The sequence below is a fragment of the Arabidopsis thaliana genome, chromosome 5 (assembly GCF_000001735.4).
Source record: "Arabidopsis thaliana chromosome 5, partial sequence".
Classification (NCBI taxonomy): Eukaryota; Viridiplantae; Streptophyta; class Magnoliopsida; order Brassicales; family Brassicaceae; genus Arabidopsis; species Arabidopsis thaliana.
In genome coordinates, this window is record NC_003076.8 from 17324884 (window position 1) to 17346978 (window position 22095).

Consider the following 22095-nt stretch of genomic DNA (forward strand, 5'->3'; position numbering starts at 1 on the left):
ACGTTTATAAGAATAAAACATAGAATATACGGCTGATATTTCCTTTCCTATTAAAATATTTTTTATTTTAATAAGACTCTCTCTCTTTATCTACTTAGTTTTAAGTTATTGCTTGTAACGTCAGTTTTTGGGGGTTGGGTTTCTTCTCCCTTCCTACATCCTCTCTCTTCTCTTTCTCTACACTTTCATCTAATGGCCGGCCTGAGATGGAGAGAGTGGTGGAACACGATGGCCTTCCCCACCCGGCGTATCTGGAATCGTTTCACCGTTCGCGTCGGGTTTCGACACAGCGGTAAGCTCCAATCCTCTACCCTCCTTTTCACCGAGGGCTAAGAATCCTCTGTTTCATCATCAATCGAAAAACGAATAAAAGTTGATCTTTACGAGATTAGTTTAGATTTTATCACGTTCTTTTGTGATTCTTGATCATATCTAGAAACTGTCGGTGGAAAAAATTTTAGCTATCAAGAATTAGGTTTTGTTGCTTTATCCGTGATGGTCTTGAGGAAAAATCTTTACTATGGAGGATTTAGTCACCTTTCGGATTATTCGAACGTTTCGATAAAACCCGAATAAATCGTTGTTAAGTGTTTTTAAAAAACACTAAATGATTGTTCTTTTGTGTTGTAGGACTTTTGAGGTTAGAACATGACGTGAGTTCTTGCGAGTATGAAGACATACACATAATGTGGAATTTGTTACACAAGAATGAAGATCTTACACGCGTACCAATCCAACAACAACAACAACAGAGGAAGAAACCTTGTTGGAATCTTCTTGGTTCGTATCTTTGCCAAAGATTCTGATCCGTTTTATGATATAAACCAAACCATTGTTGTATTTGAGAGAGCCTTGACGGGTCCCTTGCAGTGTGGTGTGGTTTTATTGACAAATTTCGCAAATAATGAATCCGAGGTTGCAGAGTTTTAAATTAGCTGTTATATATTCCATTGCATACCTCTATGTACTTATCATCACATGAGTGTTGTATATATATTACAAAATGCTTTACATAGTTTGATACTACCTATGTTCATCTACTTGGTTTCATTGATCTTGCCTTTTCACATAAGAAAACAGAACAAATCTTAACTTAAAACTCCCAAGTTGCTAAAAAATGGATTTTGTAATAGAAGGAAAAACTTTCTTGAGAATCCAATGATAAATTTATCAAATTTTAAAATCAAAGCCTTTTTCCAAGGAAAAGGAATAATATAGTGGTATCTTTATTTAATAGGTCTCTTTAGAAAGAAAAAAGACATCCCTATTCCATAAAAAAGATTAGACTTCCAAGTTCCAAATTAGTGGCCATTATTAAAAGAAATTAAATTAGCAACCAATGAGAAAGATGAAACGTCAGAATCAATTGGTTAGATACTGATGTCCAAACAAGTGTGTGTGTGTTTGCTTCATATATGTGTGTCGGCTGCTTCTAGGCTTATTAAAAGGCCGGTCTTTAAAAGAGTATTCAACAAGTATTGTGTGATGATGTGATTGCTTTTTCTCTTTTTTGGTTAGACATTTCACCTAACGACTCTTTGATTTCATTATATGTAACTAACGCATGTTGATATCTATATACTCTTTGCCTCTTTTTTTTTTCCCAATGTCAAACTTACATATTCTTTTCGTGTGAATCTTTTATCTTTATACTTGTCTCAATCTTTTTTGTCAATCACATCATCACACAATAATTTGAGTTTTTTTTTTGTTAATGAAAATTTCACATGCCTTCATCTTCTTTCCACCAAGTTCTTCATTTGTCATGACATCTAAGTTCTTGTCATTTGTCATGCCTTCATATTCAACAGCTCCAAAGGTGGGGATCGCGTCGTTGAACACTTTAATCGCATGTATCTCGCTGGAATGCAAAACGGCATCATACTGATCGGTTATGGAGTTATACCGATCGGTTCTCTATTTGGTCTCATACTTATCGGTTGTTGTAAGTAAACCGATCAGTATCAATCTCCGTTTCCAGCTTCTTCTCATTCTCGAATGTGATGGTATTGACATGCTACTTAGACTTTGAGTAAGAAACGATATCAGAGACTCGCTTCAAACTTCACATATCTCTTCATCTTCTGTTGGATTTAATAATTCACATATGACTTATCATATGAAGAAAAGAAACTTTGATTATGTCTCTCGTTTCGATTATTTTCCTACTAAAAATAATTCTCATTTTACAAAAGTTTCTTTCACTCAAACCAACATAAATAGGTATACTCCTATTTTCCCCACCAATACATGTAACAACTCTCAACGTGATATTGAACATGTTAAGCATGCCTTAGACCATCCTTATTACATGTCTCATACTATAAATCTTAGGTATAATATAATCAAAATAACATGTGAATAGTTTAGAAGTGTTTCTTAGCTAAGAGATAAAAGAAGGTTTAAGAGCTTCAAACCATTACAAAAATTCTTAGCTATAATGTTTTTCAATAAAACAATTCATCATAATAGTTAAGAGACAAAATTAAGAGTCTACCATTAAAGTTGCTCTTAGACTCGTCCAACAGTTTGAATCCTATATTTCATCGTCCAAATTCTTTTAACGCAAAGTGCAAAATCTTGAACCCTACACCTCTTAATATCGTGTTTCCACACCAAGATTCTATTGATCGTCAACATTTAGACATGAATTCCTTGTTATCAAAGCACAATCTGTGTTTTCCAAGGTGGTCGATCTTTGATGAAAGTGTCCAAACCAGCCAATCTTTTTGAATAATCTATTTATTATATTGATTCTGAAGAAGATGAGAAAAATGATAAGGATCAATATGATGTTCGTACGCATAGTCTACCATATGAAAAATACGGTCCATATACATGTTCTAAATGTAAAGGTGTGTTTAATACTTCTCAAAGTTTTGCTGCACATATGTTATCTCATTACAATCATGAGACGACCAAAGAAAGAGAACATAGACTTACTGCAAGAAACAAGAAAAGATATCGTAATTACATGGAAAATCTCAAAAGATCACAACAGAAGGTGGGATCCATATTAGTGACATAAGTGACAATGAAACTTTTCAAAATCTTGTATCATAAAAGAAGAGTTTGTTTATGATTTATTTATTTCATATCTCTTATTCAACTTATTTTATTTAAATAAATAATGCAAACTTGTCTTCTATTTATAGTATTTCATAATATTTGTTATTACCAGGAATGGATATGCATATTTGCACAGAAAATTGTAATCTTTATTTGCTCTTTATATTTTAAGGTTTGGTTTTGAGTTTTTTTTATAAAATAATTTCTTAAATTTCAATAAATAATACGCATACACAATTACGCATGTTAAGCCATATTAATTAATAAAGGAAAGAGACGACAGTTATACCCTCACAAAACTTAAACGTAATTATCTCCCCACCTTCCCCACTCTATTCTCAAGTTCGCCGGAGATTTATACTAACACTGCAAAATTCACTCACATTTCTACTAAAATCAAAACCCTAGTCTCGCCGGGAATCTCTCAAATCCGTAAAAATCTTCTCTATTCAATCTCTCCTTGCTCACATTCAATAACGAGGCAATGTTGATTTCTCAATGTCGGAGATGACAGCTGCAACAATTTCACCTTCTTTCAACGCAAACGTTAAACAGAACAAACCACCGTCGTTTCCATCGGAATCATCAAATCGCCGCCCAAAAACACGAGATGTAGCATCACGATACCTTGGCGGTACTTCTTCTTTCTTCCACCAATCATCACCGAAGAGATGTCAATCTCCGATCGTTACTCGACCGGTGACTCCGTCGTCTGTTGCTACTAATCGGCCGCAATCAACACCACGTCGTGAGTCTTTAGATCGACGAGAAGTTTCTAAAGCGGAGAGGATGTTGTTGACTTCTGGGAGAAGCTTGTTCGCGTCGTTTCAGGCGGATTCGTTTACTCCAGGAACATTAGAGAGGAGGAAGACGACTTCTTCGGCAACAATATCTAAGAGTGGTGGAGGTAAACAAGAGAAATTGAAACTCTCTGATCAATGGCCTAGGTCTCTGCAACCTAGTTGTTTAAGTAGTAGAAGTGTAGATTTCACTGATACTAGGAAGAAATTGATCGGATCTGGCAATGGTGTAGCTAGAGCTCTGCAGGATTCCATGGTTAGTAATAGACCGGTTTCGCGTGAGCGGATAACGAGTGTTGATTTGGAGACAGAGAGTGTTTCTTCTGGAAGCTCTAATGGAAGAGGGAAAATGTTACCAGCTCGTGGCAATGTGGTTAAGGCGAGAGTTTCGCAGGATCGGTTAGAGCCTAGCTCACATGGACTGAGGAAGATATCTGTGGATAGTTCTGTATTGTCCCCAAAGGAAGCCAATTGTTTCCAAAAAGTGAGCAGATTCGACCTGCTTCACCTAGTAAATTTGGTATGAATGCAGCTTTGTCAAGTCCGAGAGGAACTAGCATTGCTAGAGGTTTAAGCCCTTCGAGAGAGGTTGTTCCTCCAAGAGGGGTTAGTCCTTCAGATAGAATGAGTCCACTAAGAGTGAGAAGCTCACTGAGTAAAAACACGCCTTTGATTCCGCATTTTGCTGTGGATGGTAAAGAGAAGATCAGAGATAATGGGGTTGCTGATGCTCACTTGTTAAGGCTATTACACAGTAGGTTGCTGCAATGGCAATTTGCTAATGCACGAGCAAATGCTGTTATCTCTTCACAAAAGATGAGAGAGGAGGTTAGACCTTTTCTTCCTGAATGCTTTAGAATCTTGATTATTGATAGCACAACAGCTATTGGTTGTAGAAATCTGTCAGTTTCAGTCAAAACAATCTCGTACGTACATCTGTGTTGTGTTGAAAATTCGAATTTATTTATGTTAGTACAGGCTTGTCTCTGTCCAAGTGATTATATTTTTCATTGCAGAGAAGACTGTACAATGCATGGAGAAGTATCTCTAATCTGTATAATTCTGTCAGCATGAAAAGAATTGAAATGCAGCACCTGAAGCAGAATTTGAAACTGATATCTATCCTCAATATGCAGGTAAGTTAATCCGCTTTTGTTATTTATTGAACTGCCTTTAGCCCCTGTGCTCTTTTAGTAACACTATATAAGTTACTCTCAGTCTTCTGTTCTTCCCTTTTCTGTTCTTTCTTTTATATCTCTATTTCGGTTCCTTTGTATGCTCTGCTTATTACAGCATTGGGACCTCCTAAAAGCTTCATCTAATTGAATTTTACTTAGCCAGAAACTTAAATGTTTTTCATGCCTATGTATAGATGGGACATCTAGAAGAGTGGTTGGTTATTGATCGGAATTATATGGGTTCTTTGGTAGGAGCTGCTGAAGCTTTGAAAGGCAGCACCCTTTGTCTACCTGTTGATTGCGGGGCAATGGTTTGGCTATTCTACTCAAATTATTTTTTAGTTATGTGTTGGGAAAGCATGTGATCCTTGCTGATGATCATGTTATCGCAGGTAAATGTACAAAGTGTTAAGGATGCCATTTGTTCAGCAGTTGATGTTATGCAAGCAATGGCATCTTCCATATGCTTGTTGCTGCCAAAGGTGACTCTTCTTTTCTCTCGGATAATGTTTATGGCACAATCTTCTATTGCGTTTTATTCATATTGTATCTTCAAAGTGAAAGCCAATATCCCAGGTTGGGAAAATAAGTAGCTTGGCAGCAGAACTTGGCCGTGTGAATGCCAAGGACGAAGGGATGCTCGACGTGTGCCGGGACCTTCTAAACACAATCTCAGCTCTGCAGGTACAATATCTCAAATTCATTATAGATTTGTCTGCACTATACCTACAGTGTTGGGGATTAATCTCTAAACTATGCAGGTAACAGAATGCAGTTTGAGGACACAGGTTACACAGCTACAATAGTAAGGTGGCAAAGTTAACAAAACAGAGTGTAAGTAAGAAAGCTACTCATTATCGGCAATTTTGGAGTTATGAGAATGTAAGGAGATCATCTAATTCAAATAGAGAGGCCAAATTCACTTGATAGTTTAACAACCAAACAAAAGTCAGTTGTAAATATTTTCGATTCGGTTTTCTAATGAATTTAGTATGCTGTTACTTCAGAAACAAAGGAATTGAATCGTATTGTGTATTGGTAATAGAATCAACAAAACTGTTCCTTGAAATTGAAATTTGATATTTACATTTGATAAACTTCCAGGTCTTCAACAAAGACTTACTTCAGGCGAGGCTTCTTAGTCGCCATCGGACTCATCACTTCGTCGTCCGGCGAAAATCCCTGCACCGGTATAATATTAAGGTCAAATCCACGGTGGCTACTACTGCTGACGTGGCTAGTAGACCCCACACCTTCCGAGTTCGAAACGCCACCATCGTAGTGGCACCGCTTGTGGCCGCCGAGAGCTTGACCGGTGGCGAAAGATTTCCCGCAAACCGAACAAACGTGAGATTTCACGGCGGTGGATGGTGTCGATTTATCATTCTCTCCACCACCGTATAAGCTCCGGTGGCTCGCTTTATGACCGCCGAGAGCTTGGTAAGACGAAAACGTCTTGTAACAAACGCCACACTTATAACTCGGCTTCTCCGCAACCGTCACAGAGTCAAGATCGCCGCCATCCCGAGCAAGAAGCATGAGACAGAAAGCTAGATACTCTTCCTCAGTGAGACGGTGGTTATGATGAAGATCAGATCTCGAACGTTTGGATCGTTTCTTACATTTGGTCCACTGCTCAACGCCATTGAATCTTAAGGGATCCTCGACCAATCTTGGTGAATTAAGAGCTTCAAGCGCCATTGCTATAGAAAATTTAAAACCTAATTTGAGAGCAGAGAGATATATAGAAGAAGGTGAAGTATGGAGAAGAATCTTGAGAAGAGAGGAAGTTGCGTGAGAAAGAAGAGTGAGAGTGGGTGGCCAAATTGGCCATTCTAATTATTTTAAGTATTTAGTTGAAACGAAATATGTGCTGAGCAAGTTGTTTGTTGTAAGTTGTAACGAAAGTGAATGTATAATTAAAATATTATTTCAACATTTGGTGAGAGTGGAATATATTAATTTTGGCACGTTTTGTGGGGGAGAGAAATGTTACACAAGTCGGGCTATATACTCTTCTTCTGACTAGTTGAGAGTTGACATTTGAATCCAACTACACACAATAATGATTGATTCTTTAAAACTAATAAAAACCTTGTCTCTAAACTTAGGCCGTATTTTACAATTAATATTCATCTAGCTTTTCATTTATGTTTTAACACTTTGCTTATATATGTAGTTATTTATTTAAGTGTAGGTTTGTTGTACCTTTGGGAATTTCTGAACAAACCCAATAGCATTCATTACTTGGTCCAAACATTTGAAAACGGAGGCAATGTGTGTAGATTAAGATTATAATGAGGAAACCTTGAATATAAAAGATGATTGGATGTTTCGGTAGAGAACTCATGACAACAAGAAACAAAGAGCTTATAACTTAATTCCCACAGCCCATTGCAACCAAGAATCATGAAATTTTCTTTATTGGTTTTAATTCAAATGCGTGAATGTCTAGAGTTGAAGTTACACTAAATTGGATTCAACAACTTGTGTCATGATACGGTATAAGAGTTTTGGTTTAATGGTCTTCTCTTTAGTATAAGGTTTTGGGACTTTTCTTTTAAAGTTAGGATTATGGGTGCTTTTTTCACGTTTAGGTTAGAATCTAAGTTGTATCATTTTTACTAGCTATTTACGTTATAATATAGATTGTATAATTACTTATATAATTAGGTCTTTATGCTAACTAAAAAATAATTTCCAACAATTAATTAACCTAATTCTCTAAGAGTAACCTATCTCTCTCTCTTTTCTCACATTACGAGATCTAAAAGACACATCATGTTAGATGCCTAAAAACGAAAAGCCTAATGAAGTGTAATGATTCTTAGGCTTGCTGCAACTAACGAGTTTAAGACAAGCTACCGAAGCAGATATACCAGCAAAGTTTGGTGGCCTGAGCAACGATGACCTTCGTAAACTCTTGAAAAACATATGGGTCATGCATGTGCTTTCACGAATATAATGTGTGCATATATCTCTAAACCTTTAGTTTTTCCTTTCACAAGCGGAAGGGGGACCTTTTGGGTTATGTTGCAATGGGAGAATCGTCGGTAACAGATTATGCATGGTTGAATCATCAATAGCTTAACAACATCTAGTATAAACTTGTGTGTAATCTTTAGAAAGAAAAAACTTTATAATTAATCTAGTAACGGGATGTTGAAAAAATAGATCTAACAACCAATGAATAGCTAATCGGTGAGATTAATGCATTGTACCTTAACTCAAACTTAGAGACAAGAATACATTTCCGAGCTGTGTTTCTTTGTTTTTATTATGGACAATGACTTTTGACTTATTAAATTTTATCTGTCTCTGTAAGGGTGATCTTAAGACAAGCAAACGAGTGTGAATCTGATCTTGTCGGAATCTCAAATTATTCCGTGCCGTCCTTTGGTCTTCTACTATTACTTTGTTCATTATCTTTTAACAATATGTATTATAGGAATTTGAATCAAGCTAATTAGACAACGACCACATTAGCATGCAGATACATATTCTAGTCACGAGTAAATTGTTGTTTAGACTAAAAAGTAGCTCGTCTATATTGTTTATCATCATCTTTAATTACGTATTCAATTCTTATTGGGTTAATTAGATTCGATTTGTAGTTAGAATATTTTTTTAAAAAATTAGTTAGTAAAAATGTTGGGTTGTGAATTCACTTTTTTTGGACTCGCTATGTGATCCGACACTCGGACATTAACGATAATATCTACATGTCTACAGTTTAATTAGTTTAAGCGAATCGTGAATTTTTTTCTTATTGGATGGATCGACACTCCGAACCCCAACGTAAGATCATCCATGTTTTGCGGAAAAAGAGAAATTATTCACATCTGGATTATAGTATTTCATTGACTATTTATTTTCCCAAACGTTAGAAAACTAACAAAACAAGTTCATTGTCACAGGACATTTTTGTACATAACGTGCATTGGGGGCGCCCCATATATTCTTTCTTTACTCTATTTGTGATTGTGTGTACATTAAAATGTTTAACATTCATTGAAAAACATGAATCCTTCTATATATATATAGAATATACTAACATTAATGTACTCGTCATGCAATGGAGTGGCATAACCTCTTTGACTCTGTCTAAACTTGGCTTTTACCGACCCCACAAGTTGACTAATCGTAGTTGAGCATGGTAGGTTAAGAACATTAAGACTTGTTCAAGATACAATGAGATTTTAAAACCCTGATTTTATAATCAGCCATCAAATATTTATATTCCTTCTCAAAGTTATTCTCCTCATGTCTCTAATATAAGCTTGAACGTTGCTATATATAAATGTAAAGGCGAACGCATAAGAAAAGAAAAATGGAGAATGAAGCTTTTGTAGATGGTGAATTGGAGTCTCTTTTGGGGATGTTCAACTTTGATCAATGTTCATCTAACGAATCGAGCTTTTGCAATGCTCCAAATGAGACTGATGTTTTCTCTTCTGATGATTTCTTCCCATTTGGTACAATTCTGCAAAGTAACTATGCGGCCGTTCTTGATGGTTCCAACCACCAAACGAACCGAAATGTCGACTCAAGACAAGTAAGTTTAAGTAAAAAATGTTAAGTTTCCTATGTTTACATTTGTCGAATATTAACCCATAACGGTAATGCAAAGCAGGATCTGTTGAAACCAAGGAAGAAGCAAAAGTTAAGCTCGGAAAGCAATTTGGTTACCGAGCCTAAGACTGCTTGGAGAGATGGTCAAAGCCTAAGCAGTTATAATAGTTCAGATGATGAAAAGGCTTTAGGTTTAGTGTCTAATACATCAAAAAGCCTAAAACGCAAAGCGAAAGCCAACAGAGGGATAGCTTCCGATCCTCAGAGCCTATACGCTAGGGTAATTCAAGATAACCTAAACAAATATTTTCATTGTTGATTTGAGTTTTTAGGTTTTGTGGAATAATAATGTTGATGAATGTTGCAGAAACGAAGAGAAAGGATAAACGATAGGCTAAAGACATTGCAGAGCCTAGTTCCTAATGGGACAAAGGTCGATATAAGCACAATGCTGGAAGATGCTGTCCATTACGTGAAGTTCCTGCAGCTTCAAATCAAGGTAACGACTTTTTTTCTTGTTGGAGTATTGATCGTTTCTTGTACTGCAAGAAACCATGTAAAACTCTTACCTAAACTCTGTTTTACCATTTTTCCTAACCAAACACTTTTGTCGTTTTTGGAAATTTTGCAATGTAGCTCTTGAGTTCAGAAGATCTATGGATGTATGCACCTCTTGCTCACAATGGTCTGAATATGGGACTACATCACAATCTTTTGTCTCGGCTTATTTAAGACAAAATCATTGGAATAACATAACTTACAGTACTTGTTTTTTTTCTCGTTCTATATTCATGATTATGGTTATTTTTTGTTTGAGTTGTTCAATTTTTCTGTCTATTGCGTTCTATGAACTTGACACTCTTTTTGTAATTATTATATGCTAAAGACAATTTGGACTAACAGCATTTTAATTTTAATCTTCTTTTAAGATGTACCTGAAAGTCATAAATATTATTTTAAGGACTACCAATATTTATTTAGATATCAATTCAATATCGTACGTACTAGATGTGTTTATTTAATTTCATAAATATTAGAGGTACTTTTCAGATTTTATTTCGGAAGCTAGTTTTTAACATAATTACCGTTGTATACATAATTAAAAGGCGAGTTAGAATTTATGAATACGAATATTTGTGAGTGCATGCGCAGTCTCTGCGAAGGGGATCGGACGTGCTAATGTTTTATGCATTTATCCAATATTATCTTAGATGTTTTCAGAAGGACATGAACAAGAATCAAATAATCGAACCGTGTCTTGTGAAGCATATATGAGAATATATTCTCAGTTTAGGAATATATTAGATGTCACTTTCTTGTGATTTTATTGCATCCCATGCACTGTTTTTATTTCCTACCACCTAATCAGATAGTGTTGTCTTTAATGAAATGCACGATTTATATGTGCATATACAATATCTTATTTAGAGGTAGACCATAAAATTAGAACCCTAAATTATGATAAATTTGTAAATTTATTTACTTTACATAAACATACCATGTAGAACTTGACCAAATATATAATATATACCGTGTCGAACCAACAGACTGGTGGTAATTACTGATTTGCATAAGCCATGCAAAGTGTGAATGCAAGAATTATCATATATGCCAAAAATTTAAACCAGAAAACAAAAAGCCGAAAATTACGAAATATGCATTTAAAAGTTTTAATCGTTATACAATACTTTGTTTTAAAGTAAATTAATCATTTGGGTATAAATCTGAAATCATGGCTTGCGACCATGCAAAATTAACATAAACAATGAATATTCCAAATAGTAGAAACGAATGTTGAAGTTGAGAACTTGTCAACAAATAAAACTATTTTGTATCGTTCAAACTCTTTGTTCATTTCCATTCGTTATTATATATAATGAATGAAAACAATAATCAACCTGTTATTTTCAATATCTCTCTCTCTATGTTTTACAAACAGAAATTTTAGCGGTTGACGGAAAATCAAACTGATACAACACCCAAACAAGGCCTAATGAAGATGCGAGCACCGGTAACGGTCCAAACATCCAAAGCAACAACGGTATAGAAACACACATAACTCTGTTCCCAACCATAGCCATAAAAAACCCTCTCTCCAACACCAATCTTGTATACTCCCTAAACGAACTTGTCCCCGTGATATCATAAGCGCAGTCACAGTCTCCTTCATGCTTTTTAGCTATTGCGTTGATAAGGAAAATTGCATCCATTAAATAACTCAAGGCAATTGAGCTAAAGAAGAAGCTTGCTGCAAGAAGTAACGAGGCTGAGGCATATTTTAGGACAAAGATTTTAGCATTTTGTGAGCCAAAGAAGATGTCATCAGCGGCAGTGATGAGATGACTGGCTTTAAATGCGTTGTTAGTTACCGCAGCTAGAGAAAGGAAGATAAGGATGGCGATTGTAGCGGTTAGAATTGTCACCATTTTTTTGTTCCTCAAGCTTTGTACGGCCAACATCCCAGTCTTATCGTCACCCTGCGTTTTCATTATGATCAACAAAACAGGAAGAAACTATTTATTAAATAAAAAAACACTACAGAGGCATTAGGGATTTAATTGATTTACTCCTAAAAGCAAAACTTTTTCTTAGCGTTTACATGTGAGTTATTTTTTTTCCTTTCCATTTTCCTCTAAATATATTTGTTAAATGTAAACACGACGATATGATTATTCCGTTTCCTCGAAGATTTTTTTAAAGTAATACCTATAGATTGTTCAAAGGTATTTAATAGTTGTTAAGAAAAAAAATACAAAGACATAAGGGGGTTGATTGTTTCGCAAAGTTTTGTCTTTGTGTTAACATGTGAATTACTTTTCGATTTTTCACTAAATACATCTAAACGCAAACACCATTTTATTCCGCTTGCGTTTATACAACTAATAAAGATTTTTTTTGGTAAAAACAATTAAGGATCTAGATTGTTTATTAATATGTAAAACAAAAGTGTGTATGCATGTTTACGTATTCATATTTATCATCTTTTGAAAATTTTGAGAGCAAACGTAAAAGAACAATAGAAATGTTTCTAAAATTTTGTATATTTGCCTAAAGTTTTAAAATAATTTTTATATCATAAGTTTATATACATATAAGCGCAAAACAAAGTGTACGTAAACAAACTTCTAAAAACAGAAAAGAAGAAGAACCTCTTTGATGTCACGGAACCAAGATTTGCGTTTTGAGGAATCAATGCCAAGTGAAGTACGAGAAGGATTGTGCTTGAAGGTGTTCCATAGAAAGACATGGTATCCCACAGCTATCAACAAACTCAATGGCACTACAATGCTGTCTGTGTCGATCTTCATTCTCATTTTCTCCTCTCTCTCTCTCTCTCTCTCTCTCTTTTTCCTCAATTTGGACTAATACTGATTCTAATTCGTATTGACATAGGAATATATATAAAGATGAAAAGTTAGTGGACAAATGGGATTCATAGTCAGATATCAAATGAAAGTAGTGGACATCTCTCCATTGTCTTGTTGGTGTTATTTTGGACGTATACGCAACTAATTCTTGGTCGGAGTATTAACAAAAGTTAAATATTTATGGGATAAAGTAGGACATATCAACATCTGACTATACACTCACTTTACCTATTATTAACAATTATTATAGTAAAGCACTATCTAATAGGTATCATGTAAAACATTAACATGCACAAGTGTAAGTAGTTGGTTATAATAAAAACATATATCAAATATTCATATGTATTGATCTTTTTAATTTGTTGTATGTATTTGACATTGAATTTGACTTTGAGAATTTTTATTACCACTTTATTTTTCCTGCACATCATGTTTCTGAATTTCAAAGTAGATTAAAAACTAACATTTTTTTCTGTTCACATTCTTAATTGTTCTTATATATACCATTCTTTTCTGCATTTGTTTATCCTTAATCTTTGACATATTTATTCTTTTCTGCTTTCATTAGATCAAAGCGATAAGAAATCGATATGGTGAAACTGTAAACTTTTACATTTCACCAACAATGATTTACATATTATAGAAAGAAAACAAAAAGGAAAAAAAAAATCTAAATTAAATAATTAGTTAATAGGATGAATGCTGGGAGAATTTTCACCACGGCGACAATTGCGACAACGTCGACAAATTCCTACAATAGAAAATACAAAGAAAACGAAAAGCATCATCACAGGAACCATCCATGCCTTGAACCATGGAGGATCTTTTGGGAAGATCAATGCAGCTTCTTCTTCTTCTTCAAGTTGGTATCGTGTCAAAGATTTGATGTGTATTATATTATAGTTTATAAACAACCACCAAAATTTTCTTCTCATCTCCTGAGTTTCCTTTGTCTAGGAGATGAGAAGAATGACAAGACAGTGAAAATTTGTTATCCCCTGAACATTTGTTTAATGATATGCTGTGTTTTGTTTAAAGGTTTATTTTTAGTGTTTTGCTATATTTTCTCTAGATCTTTTTTGGAACATTTGCTATTTTGGGATTAGTTTGGAAACTTGATCATGAAAATAGAATAACTAATGTAATGTGTTCATCTTTCTAGATCTTTTCCGTCATGCATTCAAAATTTCACGTAACTCAACTCTGTAAAAATTTGTTAAAAAGGCAAGTTAAATGTGTGACATGCATAAATTTCATTGGTAAGCAAAGTTAGAAGAGTTAGGGAGATAGACATTCTAGGCTTTTATTTTCAAGGCATGGATGGTTCCTGTGATGATGCTTTTCGTTTTCTTTGTATTTTCAATTGTAGGAATTTGTCGACGTTGTTGAAATTGTCGCCGTGGTGAAAATTCTCCCAGCATTCATCCTATTACCTAATTATTTAGATTTTCCCCCTTTTTCTTTTCTTTCTATAATATGTAAATCATTGTTGGTGAAAATGTAAAATTTACAGTAGGAATTGCCGAATTGGAGAGACAATCAGTTCAAAGTAAAGAAAAAAATGTGTTAGTTTGGACGCACCTCTATGGAGTGACTTGGTCACGGTATTTTAGGATAGAACTAGCAATGGATCTAGCAAAATATTAATTGTTGTCACTTGGCCAAAACAAAAACAAACAAAAAAAATATAGTGAGGAGTTCGAAGATTTTTGGGGTTAACTTAACACAGGTTATGAAAATTGTTTCATCAAAGATTATGGTCAGATGGGCCCGCCTTTTAATAGTCCTCAACAAGGATATGGTCTTTGAGTTTACTTGGACTTTGAACGTAAGTGTATGTAACATATGATTTCTCATGATAGGAATCACATATTCACCGCTAACACAACCTAATTTTACTTAGAAGTTCGAGATTAAATGTGCCACATAGCAAGAAATTGGAGAAATTCTTACAGCAGACTAAATGATAATTAAAATATTTACATATTATTAGATTGGATAGAATCCCTCATTTGTAAGCAACTAGCTAACAAGGAATAAATATGTGACAATGCGTTGAACGGTCCAAGAATCCTTCAAATGAAATGTGTCAAACCTCAGTGTTCCAAGCAATCTTAACCACTCTGGAAGACCCCTCAAAATTTCAAGATCAACCGAAAGATGGTGATACCGAAAACTATACCCTAGCACAAATACATACTAAACAAAAACAATTTTTTTTTGCTAATTACTATGGTTTCATTTTAAAAGTACGTACACATGGAAAATGAAAACAAACAATACCCAATATTACCAATCTTTTATTTCACAAAGAGATACCAAAGAAACAATTGATAGAAGACCCCAAAAAATGAAGATTTGAACGCAAACAATAACAAATACTCTATAACAAAGATGAATACAGACATCAATCCATCATCATATAACAACTAAACAGAAGCAGACAAGCTTGGGACAAAAGAGAACCACCGAAACCCACAACTCCATTTCTCCGGCAACGAAGGACATTTAGGAACCCAATGCCATGTCCTTCTTCCAACATGAAAAAACAGAATCTCAGGCCAATTGTAACAACACACACAAATCATCTCCTTATGCCACAGACAGTACACATGCTCGTAGTTATGGTAACAAACCGAAGTAAACTTCCTACAAACAATGTCCGGTAATGTTTCTACTTCGATCCAACTCTCTGTTTCTTCTTTAAATTCCCAAATCTTGATACTCCTACAAATCCCATTGCTCCCAATTCCTCCAACCATGTAAAGTATCTTCTTCTCTGGATCACTTACTAATCTAGCAAACGTGATCTCATCATCCGCCGGAAAAACACCGTCTCCGGTGGCTGTTGTCCACTTTCCGTCGTTGAGATCAACGCTCACGATTAGAAAAGGCTCGGATCTAGCGAAATAGAGTGACCCATTGTAAAAGACTCCATCTTGGTTAAACCCACGAGGTAAAACTTGATCAACGCCGCCGAATTTTCTCCATGAGCGGTCACCGGAATCGTAGAGACAAACGGATCTTGAAGAAGCGGCGGAGGACGATGAACAAAGAGTGAAGATTTTGTAGCCTTTGGGGGATGTCACAAGAGAGAGAAGCTCAAAGGGAAAAGGGTAACAAGGTAATTTGATAGATCTTGAAGATCTTGTTAAGGGATTGAAGATTGAAAGAGAAGAAACAGAGGAAGGTGAGAGGGAGAAACAGAGGAGGCCGTTGGAGGAAGAGAGAAGAGAAGAGGCGCAGGTTAGTGATAGGGAGCGAGGGAGAGGTAACGTGCACCAGGAGATGAGATTAGGGTTAAAGAGAGGGAAGGAGTTAAAAGATTGAGGATGAGAGAGGAGAAGAAACGAAGGAAGAGAGAAAGAGTGGTCGGAGATGAAAGATGGAGAGAGGATTAGAGATCGGAGATGACGTGAGATTGATCGGAGAGTGAGGAGAGTTTTGAAAGGAAGTAAAGAGAGGATGTGTTCGAGGAGGTGGTTTGGTAAGTTAGACCAGATGTTTGGATCCAAGTTGGTCGGAGAAGATAGAGCGGTGGGGGAAGATTCTGGTGACCAGTAGAGGAAAGTGGAGGCGGTGGTGGTGGTGGTGGTGGTGATGGTTATGGGTTTCTTTCCGTGAGCTCTGAGACGGAACATGGTGAGAAACACGAAAGAGAAGGTTGAACCAACTTTTAGTTCAAGAAGACTAGAGAAGGGAAGAACGAAGAAGACTCAACGTTTGCGACTTTGCGACTTTGCGTCTAGACCGGTTCACATTTGGGATGTGGGGAAAATAATAAATAAACCGGACCCTTATTTATATTTACCATCGGTTATTGTTTTGGTCAAACACAGTATTAATTTTACTTTTTTGAAACAATGACATTTTTTTTTATTAACGGTAATTCAAATCGAAATTAATTCGAAACCAGAATTAGCGTAAAATCGAATTAAACCGGATAAAAAATTAGAAGTTTCAGTTCTAATACTTTAATTATCTTACAATTAAATAATTTAGTCAAAATGACTTAGTTATATATTTAAAATGAAATATGTATATATATATATATATATATATATATAGATAATTGATTTGAACCAAAATTCTAGCTTGGTTAATGCATTTCTTAAAAGCAGGCATACTCAATGGGCACAATCACCAAAAACTTTGGATGATATTTGTTTTGGCTCAATATGTGTGTTATATGTATTAAAATAAATGAATATACTACAAACCATTTTCATCATTCATTAATGATACTTAAAGGCATATAAGAAAAAATATTAATACAAATAACAAATTTCTCTTTTATTTATTTAAAACCGTATATAATCCTTGACAAAAAAAAACCCCGTATATAATCCAAATCAAACCAGAGAAAAAATTCAGTTATGCATTATTTGAAACAGAATAAACAAAACCGAAAACTTAAATGAGGACGGTGCTCAAATTCACGTATTGGGCAGTACAACTACCAAACCAAGTGGTTGTTGACTTATTCCCGAGTATCATAAAATCAAGTGGGAAAATACTATACAATTACACATATATAATATATGCACATTTTATTTATAGATGATAGTTATCAATTAATCAAACTGGAACAGTTGATTACGAAGATGAGATTAATCTTAGGACCACTTTTTGACTTTAGAATTTAATATGGTTCTATCTTTTACAAAAGTTCTATTTGGATTGGTGATGTAACAATCCTAGTAATAAATGAGTAGGACCGGTGGGATAAGATCTTACCCGCTCGTCTACTCGGCTACTCTTATGGCACCGACGCCTACGCATGTGTTTTATTACTTATATGTAGCTCACCATTTGCTCAACAAAAAATATAGCTCACTCGGATATTCAAAACACTTTTTTTTTTTGGTTTTTTAAGTGAGTTTTGATAATTTTGGATTAATTCAAATCAAACATCGAATTGGAGGTTTATGAGTAGGACTTAGTCAAATCATATATCCGATTAAATTCGTCTAATCAATTTTAAAGATAAACCAGGTCGAAAATCTTTTTGACCCACTAAAAATTTAACTAGGGTCTTAATATTAGATTTGATGGATATGGTTCAACTTATTTTGCAAAAATAGAAAATAAAAATTTCTAAGTGCGTAGACCTAAATTTATTTATCATTTTTTATTATTATTTATCTTGGTGTTAGGTCTTACCGAATGCCGAATTACCGTCTAACGATTATTTGAATAAAATACAATACAAAATTCAAAAATAAATAATACCAAAGTTAATGTTACATATATATATATATATTATACCAAAATTAATGATGTGATGTGCTACATTTCCCAAAAATAATTTTAGATTACTACAATAATAAAAATGCATTGACACAAAACTATTTCTTCACTCTTTCACTCTTTTCAATTTTCATTTATTTATATTCAATAAACTTCTCTTGTGTTGAAGTCTATCTTGGGGTGATTTATTTTATTTTTCGGTGATGTGAGATCTGGTTCTCGAAGGCTATCATTTTCCTCAGTCTTCAATACCTTTTGAAATATATAAAACAAGATTTCTCTACACCTTGTGCAATATTCGTATGTGAATACAAATACCGTTTAACAAAAAGCATGGTCTTGAATGCGCCACCACCATCCACATATCGATATACAACATGAACCATATGCATGCAAGGCCTTCCTATAAAACACCATATGTGTATCTTTGAAAGACCATACGTATCATAATGCTTTAAGTAAATATAAATTTGATAGATGTGTGTAAAACGCTCCATCACATATAGTCTCTATGCAAGGTGCATTAGCTCCTTCCATTCGATTCTTGAACTCACAAGTGACGTGCACGTATTACATCAAGTGATTCACATATACAAAATTATCCTTTTAACATTATTTTCTTGTCAACTATAGCAAGTTGTTTTGAAAAATGATAAGTTTAAAAAATAGCAGACAATCTATTAAAATTTAAACCTAGGTATGGACACTTTCCAATATTTTTGGGATAGTTTGGATAAAAAATTCAGGAATTTTGTCCTTTTGTTCTTGGTTTAAATCCATTTTTTTTTTTTTTGCCAATTAAAATCGAACAAAACTTCTGTTTGGTTTCAGTCAAGAAAAAAACTAATGTTTGGTTCAAAAGTATAAAATTTTGGTTCGGTCACTTACTCACTACAGTCTTTGATATCACAAACTGAACCAAAATTTGGTTTTTTTTTTTAATAAAATTTTTGATTTTAAGAATTTTTTTTTTCTATTTCAGTAAACTCAATAATTTCGGAATTTTGATTTCGTAGAGAAACTTTTAGTATGATAAAAAAAGAACCTATTTTACTGAAACTAATCGTTTTGGAGGTTCCGAACCCAACCAAACCGGTAATCCAATCAAATTTAAATTTTTAGAGATAAACGAAAGTCAAACCGAGTTTACTTAAATTGGTTCGCCGGTACGTCATCTTTCTCTTCTCCCTTTACACTCTTTGAATTGACTTTGGATATTGGTAGTTTCTGCTTGGAAAGGAGTCTAAAAAGAAAGTGGTTTTTGATTACCATTTAGGTTTCTACTTAGAAAAGCATCAGCTTTCGATTCTTATTTCAAGGAAATCTAAAACGAAAAGTGCTTGTTGCTTACCATTTAGGTTCTGTTTGAAAAGGCCCTAGCTTTAGATTCATATACATTTCAAGAAATTTGAAAAGTAAAGTGCTTGTTATTGCAGGAAGACCATGGCGTTGTGCTTGTATCATCACTGGTTTCACTTGTTGAAGTCAAGGTACCATCTTTATTCATCTCTAGGAATTGATAACATTGCCTTGTGAATGTATATATGCTTATGGAATATGGATGATGTTGAGCGTCCCTTGTTTAATTTCTGCAGCTTCCTCGTTTTAATCTAAATGGAAGATCTTTTCATGAAAGTTACAGCGGAGAAAGAAAGATGAGGAGATAAGTCAGATTGATGCTTTGCTACAACACATGAGGAGAGCTTTGGATAAAGTTGAGGAATCACTAGACTGCATTCATCTTGAAACCGACTGGAAAATCTAATCAGGTAACCAAAAACTAACTTAATCCATCAATGGATTCACTGATTTTTCTGTGCAGTGACACAAGTTTGTGTACCCATGTATGAATTACTATGTTGGGAATGTACTTGTCATATGGCAATAGTTTGGAAAATACATTGCACAACCCCATAACATGTTGTAACTTTTGAGGAACACTATTTAAATGTGATTATGCTAAGCGCTGGGAAAGTAGCAGTGTTCAATATACAACATAAATTGTGCTTCGGATCTTGAGGTAACCAACAACTGACTTTCCGAGTAGCTAAAATCTTCCTTTTGGTTTAATTCCACGAGTTAGACAACAGATCGAAAGTTTCCGAATCGCTACACAAAATTCTAGATCATCAATAGAATCTCACTAACAAACGTACATGATCTCTCTTCTAAAACCAATTCCAGATCACTCTGTTTTAAGTAAAAGTTTTACTAAATTGTGTCATGTTTTTGGTATAATCAGGTCTCACTTGTGGGATTAATGTGTGACAAAGATGGTTCAAAAGTCACACGAGTTAGATTCACTCTTGATGATGGAACAGGCCAATTTGACTGTAAAAGATGGTAAAGTCACAGAAACTATTCCTTTTGGTAGAGAATGCAAGAGTTGTTTTTAGGTACAATGGTCAGTTTTGAAGTTTGTAATTGGTGTTGTTGTGCCCTTTTTTAGAGGGTGGATGATACTGTCGACGCTAGAGAAATGTAGTCTGTGCGGTTAGTATCTACGGCTTAATCTGATTTGTGGTGAAATCACATTTAGTTTGGAGGTAAGCTTGTGGAACAGAGATGGAACCTATGTGTGTCTCAATGGTCAGTGGAAGACTTTTCTCTGTGAGGTATGTGCGTCTCAATGGTCATTTGAAGAGTCATTAGTATCTCCAGAACCTAGGATCACGTCTAGTTCACTTCTAAAACTTAAGTAGTGTGTATTTGATTGTTTCCTTGTTTTTTTTTCAATTTCGTAAGCCAACCTCAAAAAATCAAAGTTGCCTTCTTTTTAATCTGAAACTAAATTTGGTTGAAGTCAGTGTTTTGTGTTGCAAGAGATATATGTGTCGCATACTAGAATCAAACTTGTAAATGAAATTGATAAAATCATACTGTATTACATGTTGCCAACAAAAACAGATACATAAACTACGGAAAACCCTAATCTGCCTCTTAGACAAACATAAAAGTGAAAACCCTAAACAGAATCCAGAAACAAGTTAACATATTTGAAACCCTAATTAGACGCAGTTTCACTGTGGTTGTTTGTCAACAGGTTTGCGACAGAGAGGGCATGAGTTATTACCTCGGATCAACCACTGAGTGAGACATGGTTCATGAAAACAATGAGTGCAGTTAGGCAACTCGCAGTAATCATCGGATGTCGACAATTCCTCCAAACAGATGGCACAAGTCTTCGATTCTTCTTCTTCTCCTTGGCTCATCTCTTGGTCCAAATCTGTTGCCAACGGAGGCACAACGACGTAAACCTTGTGTGTCAATTTGACAGAGACGATTATGAATAAAGGTGGTTGTTGTGGCAAGTAAACACTTTGACTTGTTTGCCGTTGTTGGGCTTCGACAATCTTACAAGATATTTGCTCGGACAAGTCATGATCGTGGAGTTGGGTCTGGAGATGTTGATAGACGTCGTTTGGTTTGAAACTTGGGAGTGTCAGAGAGATTAGTGGGTCGTGACAAGTAGAAGAATCATCCGGGTAAGATCCGAGACTCGTGACACAATTATCCTTGTTGTTAATGAGAAATTCCTCTACTTCTCTGTATTGACTGATTACTACCGTACTTAAGAACCCTAACGACGGAGGTTGAGACAAAGCTTTTACATGAACATCGAGTTTGAAAGATTCAGTTTCCATTGTCGAGCGAGTGAAACTAGACAAAACTCAGAGAGACAGAGTGAAATATTGTTGAGAAATTAGATGATGATTCGTAAGGAAGAGAGAAAAACAGAGATTGTTGAGAAAATTGTAATTGTGGAGAAGTCACAAGTGTAATGTTGTGTTTATATAAGCAAAAAGAAAAAAACTCTGATTATAATTTGTTGTAACGTGTTAACCTAATTTCCTTTTT

At 34.9% G+C, this 22095-nt stretch overlaps 9 protein-coding genes, 2 long non-coding RNA genes and 1 pseudogene across 13 annotated transcripts; 6 read left to right on the plus strand and 6 right to left on the minus strand.

Annotated features, from left to right (window-relative positions):
• The first annotated feature begins 25 nt into the window (after window positions 1-25).
• AT5G43150 (elongation factor) lies at window positions 26-1104 on the plus strand. The gene is made up of 2 exons (NM_123681.6): window positions 26-292; window positions 631-1104. Exons 1-2 carry the CDS (start codon window positions 193-195, stop codon window positions 804-806), a joined length of 276 nt encoding a protein of 91 aa, NP_199129.1. The 5' UTR covers window positions 26-192; the 3' UTR covers window positions 807-1104.
• Window positions 1105-1485: 381 nt separating this feature from the next.
• AT5G06475 lies at window positions 1486-1981 on the plus strand. Its single transcript, NR_142921.1, has one exon. It is a non-coding gene; the product is annotated as an other RNA (long non-coding RNA).
• Window positions 1982-3576: 1595 nt separating this feature from the next.
• AT5G43155 (QWRF motif protein) lies at window positions 3577-4357 on the plus strand (the record flags this gene model as incomplete). Its single annotated transcript, NM_001344475.1, has 2 exons — window positions 3577-4268; window positions 4333-4357. 2 exons carry the CDS (start codon window positions 3577-3579, stop codon window positions 4355-4357), a joined length of 717 nt encoding a protein of 238 aa, NP_001330876.1.
• A 34-nt stretch (window positions 4358-4391) lies between these two features.
• QWRF9 (QWRF motif protein (DUF566)) lies at window positions 4392-6469 on the plus strand (the record flags this gene model as incomplete). 2 transcript variants are annotated; one of them, NM_123682.4, is made up of 7 exons in its annotated part: window positions 4392-4697; window positions 4886-5005; window positions 5242-5358; window positions 5440-5529; window positions 5624-5731; window positions 5809-5881; window positions 6152-6469. In NM_123682.4, the coding sequence occupies 6 exons, from the start codon at window positions 4392-4394 to the stop codon at window positions 5851-5853; spliced, it is 786 nt and encodes a 261-aa protein (NP_199130.4). In that variant the 3' UTR covers window positions 5854-5881; window positions 6152-6469. The 2 variants fall into 2 exon arrangements, with proteins under 2 accessions (NP_199130.4, NP_001332192.1); NM_001344476.1 differs by lacking the exon at window positions 6152-6469 and having other exon boundaries at window positions 5809-5982.
• On the minus strand, window positions 6062-6763 carry ZF3 (zinc-finger protein 3). Its single transcript, NM_123683.2, has one exon. It carries the CDS (start codon window positions 6746-6748, stop codon window positions 6167-6169), a length of 582 nt encoding a protein of 193 aa, NP_199131.1. The 5' UTR covers window positions 6749-6763; the 3' UTR covers window positions 6062-6166.
• Window positions 6764-9237: 2474 nt separating this feature from the next.
• AT5G43175 (basic helix-loop-helix (bHLH) DNA-binding superfamily protein) lies at window positions 9238-10351 on the plus strand (the record flags this gene model as incomplete). The annotated part of the gene is made up of 4 exons (NM_148080.2): window positions 9238-9602; window positions 9681-9899; window positions 9987-10118; window positions 10256-10351. Exons 1-4 carry the CDS (start codon window positions 9378-9380, stop codon window positions 10349-10351), a joined length of 672 nt encoding a protein of 223 aa, NP_680385.1. The 5' UTR covers window positions 9238-9377.
• Window positions 10352-11407: 1056 nt separating this feature from the next.
• On the minus strand, window positions 11408-13001 carry AT5G43180 (transmembrane protein, putative (Protein of unknown function, DUF599)). Its single transcript, NM_123684.6, has 2 exons — window positions 12769-13001; window positions 11408-12096 (listed from the first exon to the last, which is right to left on the minus strand). The coding sequence occupies exons 1-2, from the start codon at window positions 12931-12933 to the stop codon at window positions 11542-11544; spliced, it is 720 nt and encodes a 239-aa protein (NP_199132.1). The 5' UTR covers window positions 12934-13001; the 3' UTR covers window positions 11408-11541.
• A 414-nt stretch (window positions 13002-13415) lies between these two features.
• AT5G43185 (uncharacterized protein) lies at window positions 13416-14012 on the minus strand. Its single transcript, NM_203145.2, has one exon. It carries the CDS (start codon window positions 13920-13922, stop codon window positions 13671-13673), a length of 252 nt encoding a protein of 83 aa, NP_974874.1. The 5' UTR covers window positions 13923-14012; the 3' UTR covers window positions 13416-13670.
• Window positions 14013-15187: 1175 nt separating this feature from the next.
• AT5G43190 (Galactose oxidase/kelch repeat superfamily protein) lies at window positions 15188-16931 on the minus strand. The gene has a single exon (NM_123685.4). The coding sequence runs from the start codon at window positions 16626-16628 to the stop codon at window positions 15417-15419; it is 1212 nt and encodes a 403-aa protein (NP_568622.1). The 5' UTR covers window positions 16629-16931; the 3' UTR covers window positions 15188-15416.
• Window positions 16932-19472: 2541 nt separating this feature from the next.
• On the plus strand, window positions 19473-22024 carry AT5G43196 (annotated as a pseudogene). The gene is made up of 6 exons: window positions 19473-19595; window positions 19674-19727; window positions 19880-20006; window positions 20480-20580; window positions 20687-20852; window positions 21281-22024.
• AT5G06495 lies at window positions 20477-20789 on the minus strand. Its single transcript, NR_142922.1, has one exon. It is a non-coding gene; the product is annotated as an other RNA (long non-coding RNA).
• On the minus strand, window positions 21258-21946 carry AT5G43200 (Zinc finger, C3HC4 type (RING finger) family protein; the record flags this gene model as incomplete). The annotated part of the gene is made up of 1 exon (NM_123686.2): window positions 21258-21946. The coding sequence occupies exon 1, from the start codon at window positions 21879-21881 to the stop codon at window positions 21258-21260; it is 624 nt and encodes a 207-aa protein (NP_199134.1). The 5' UTR covers window positions 21882-21946.
• Window positions 22025-22095: the final 71 nt, after the last annotated feature.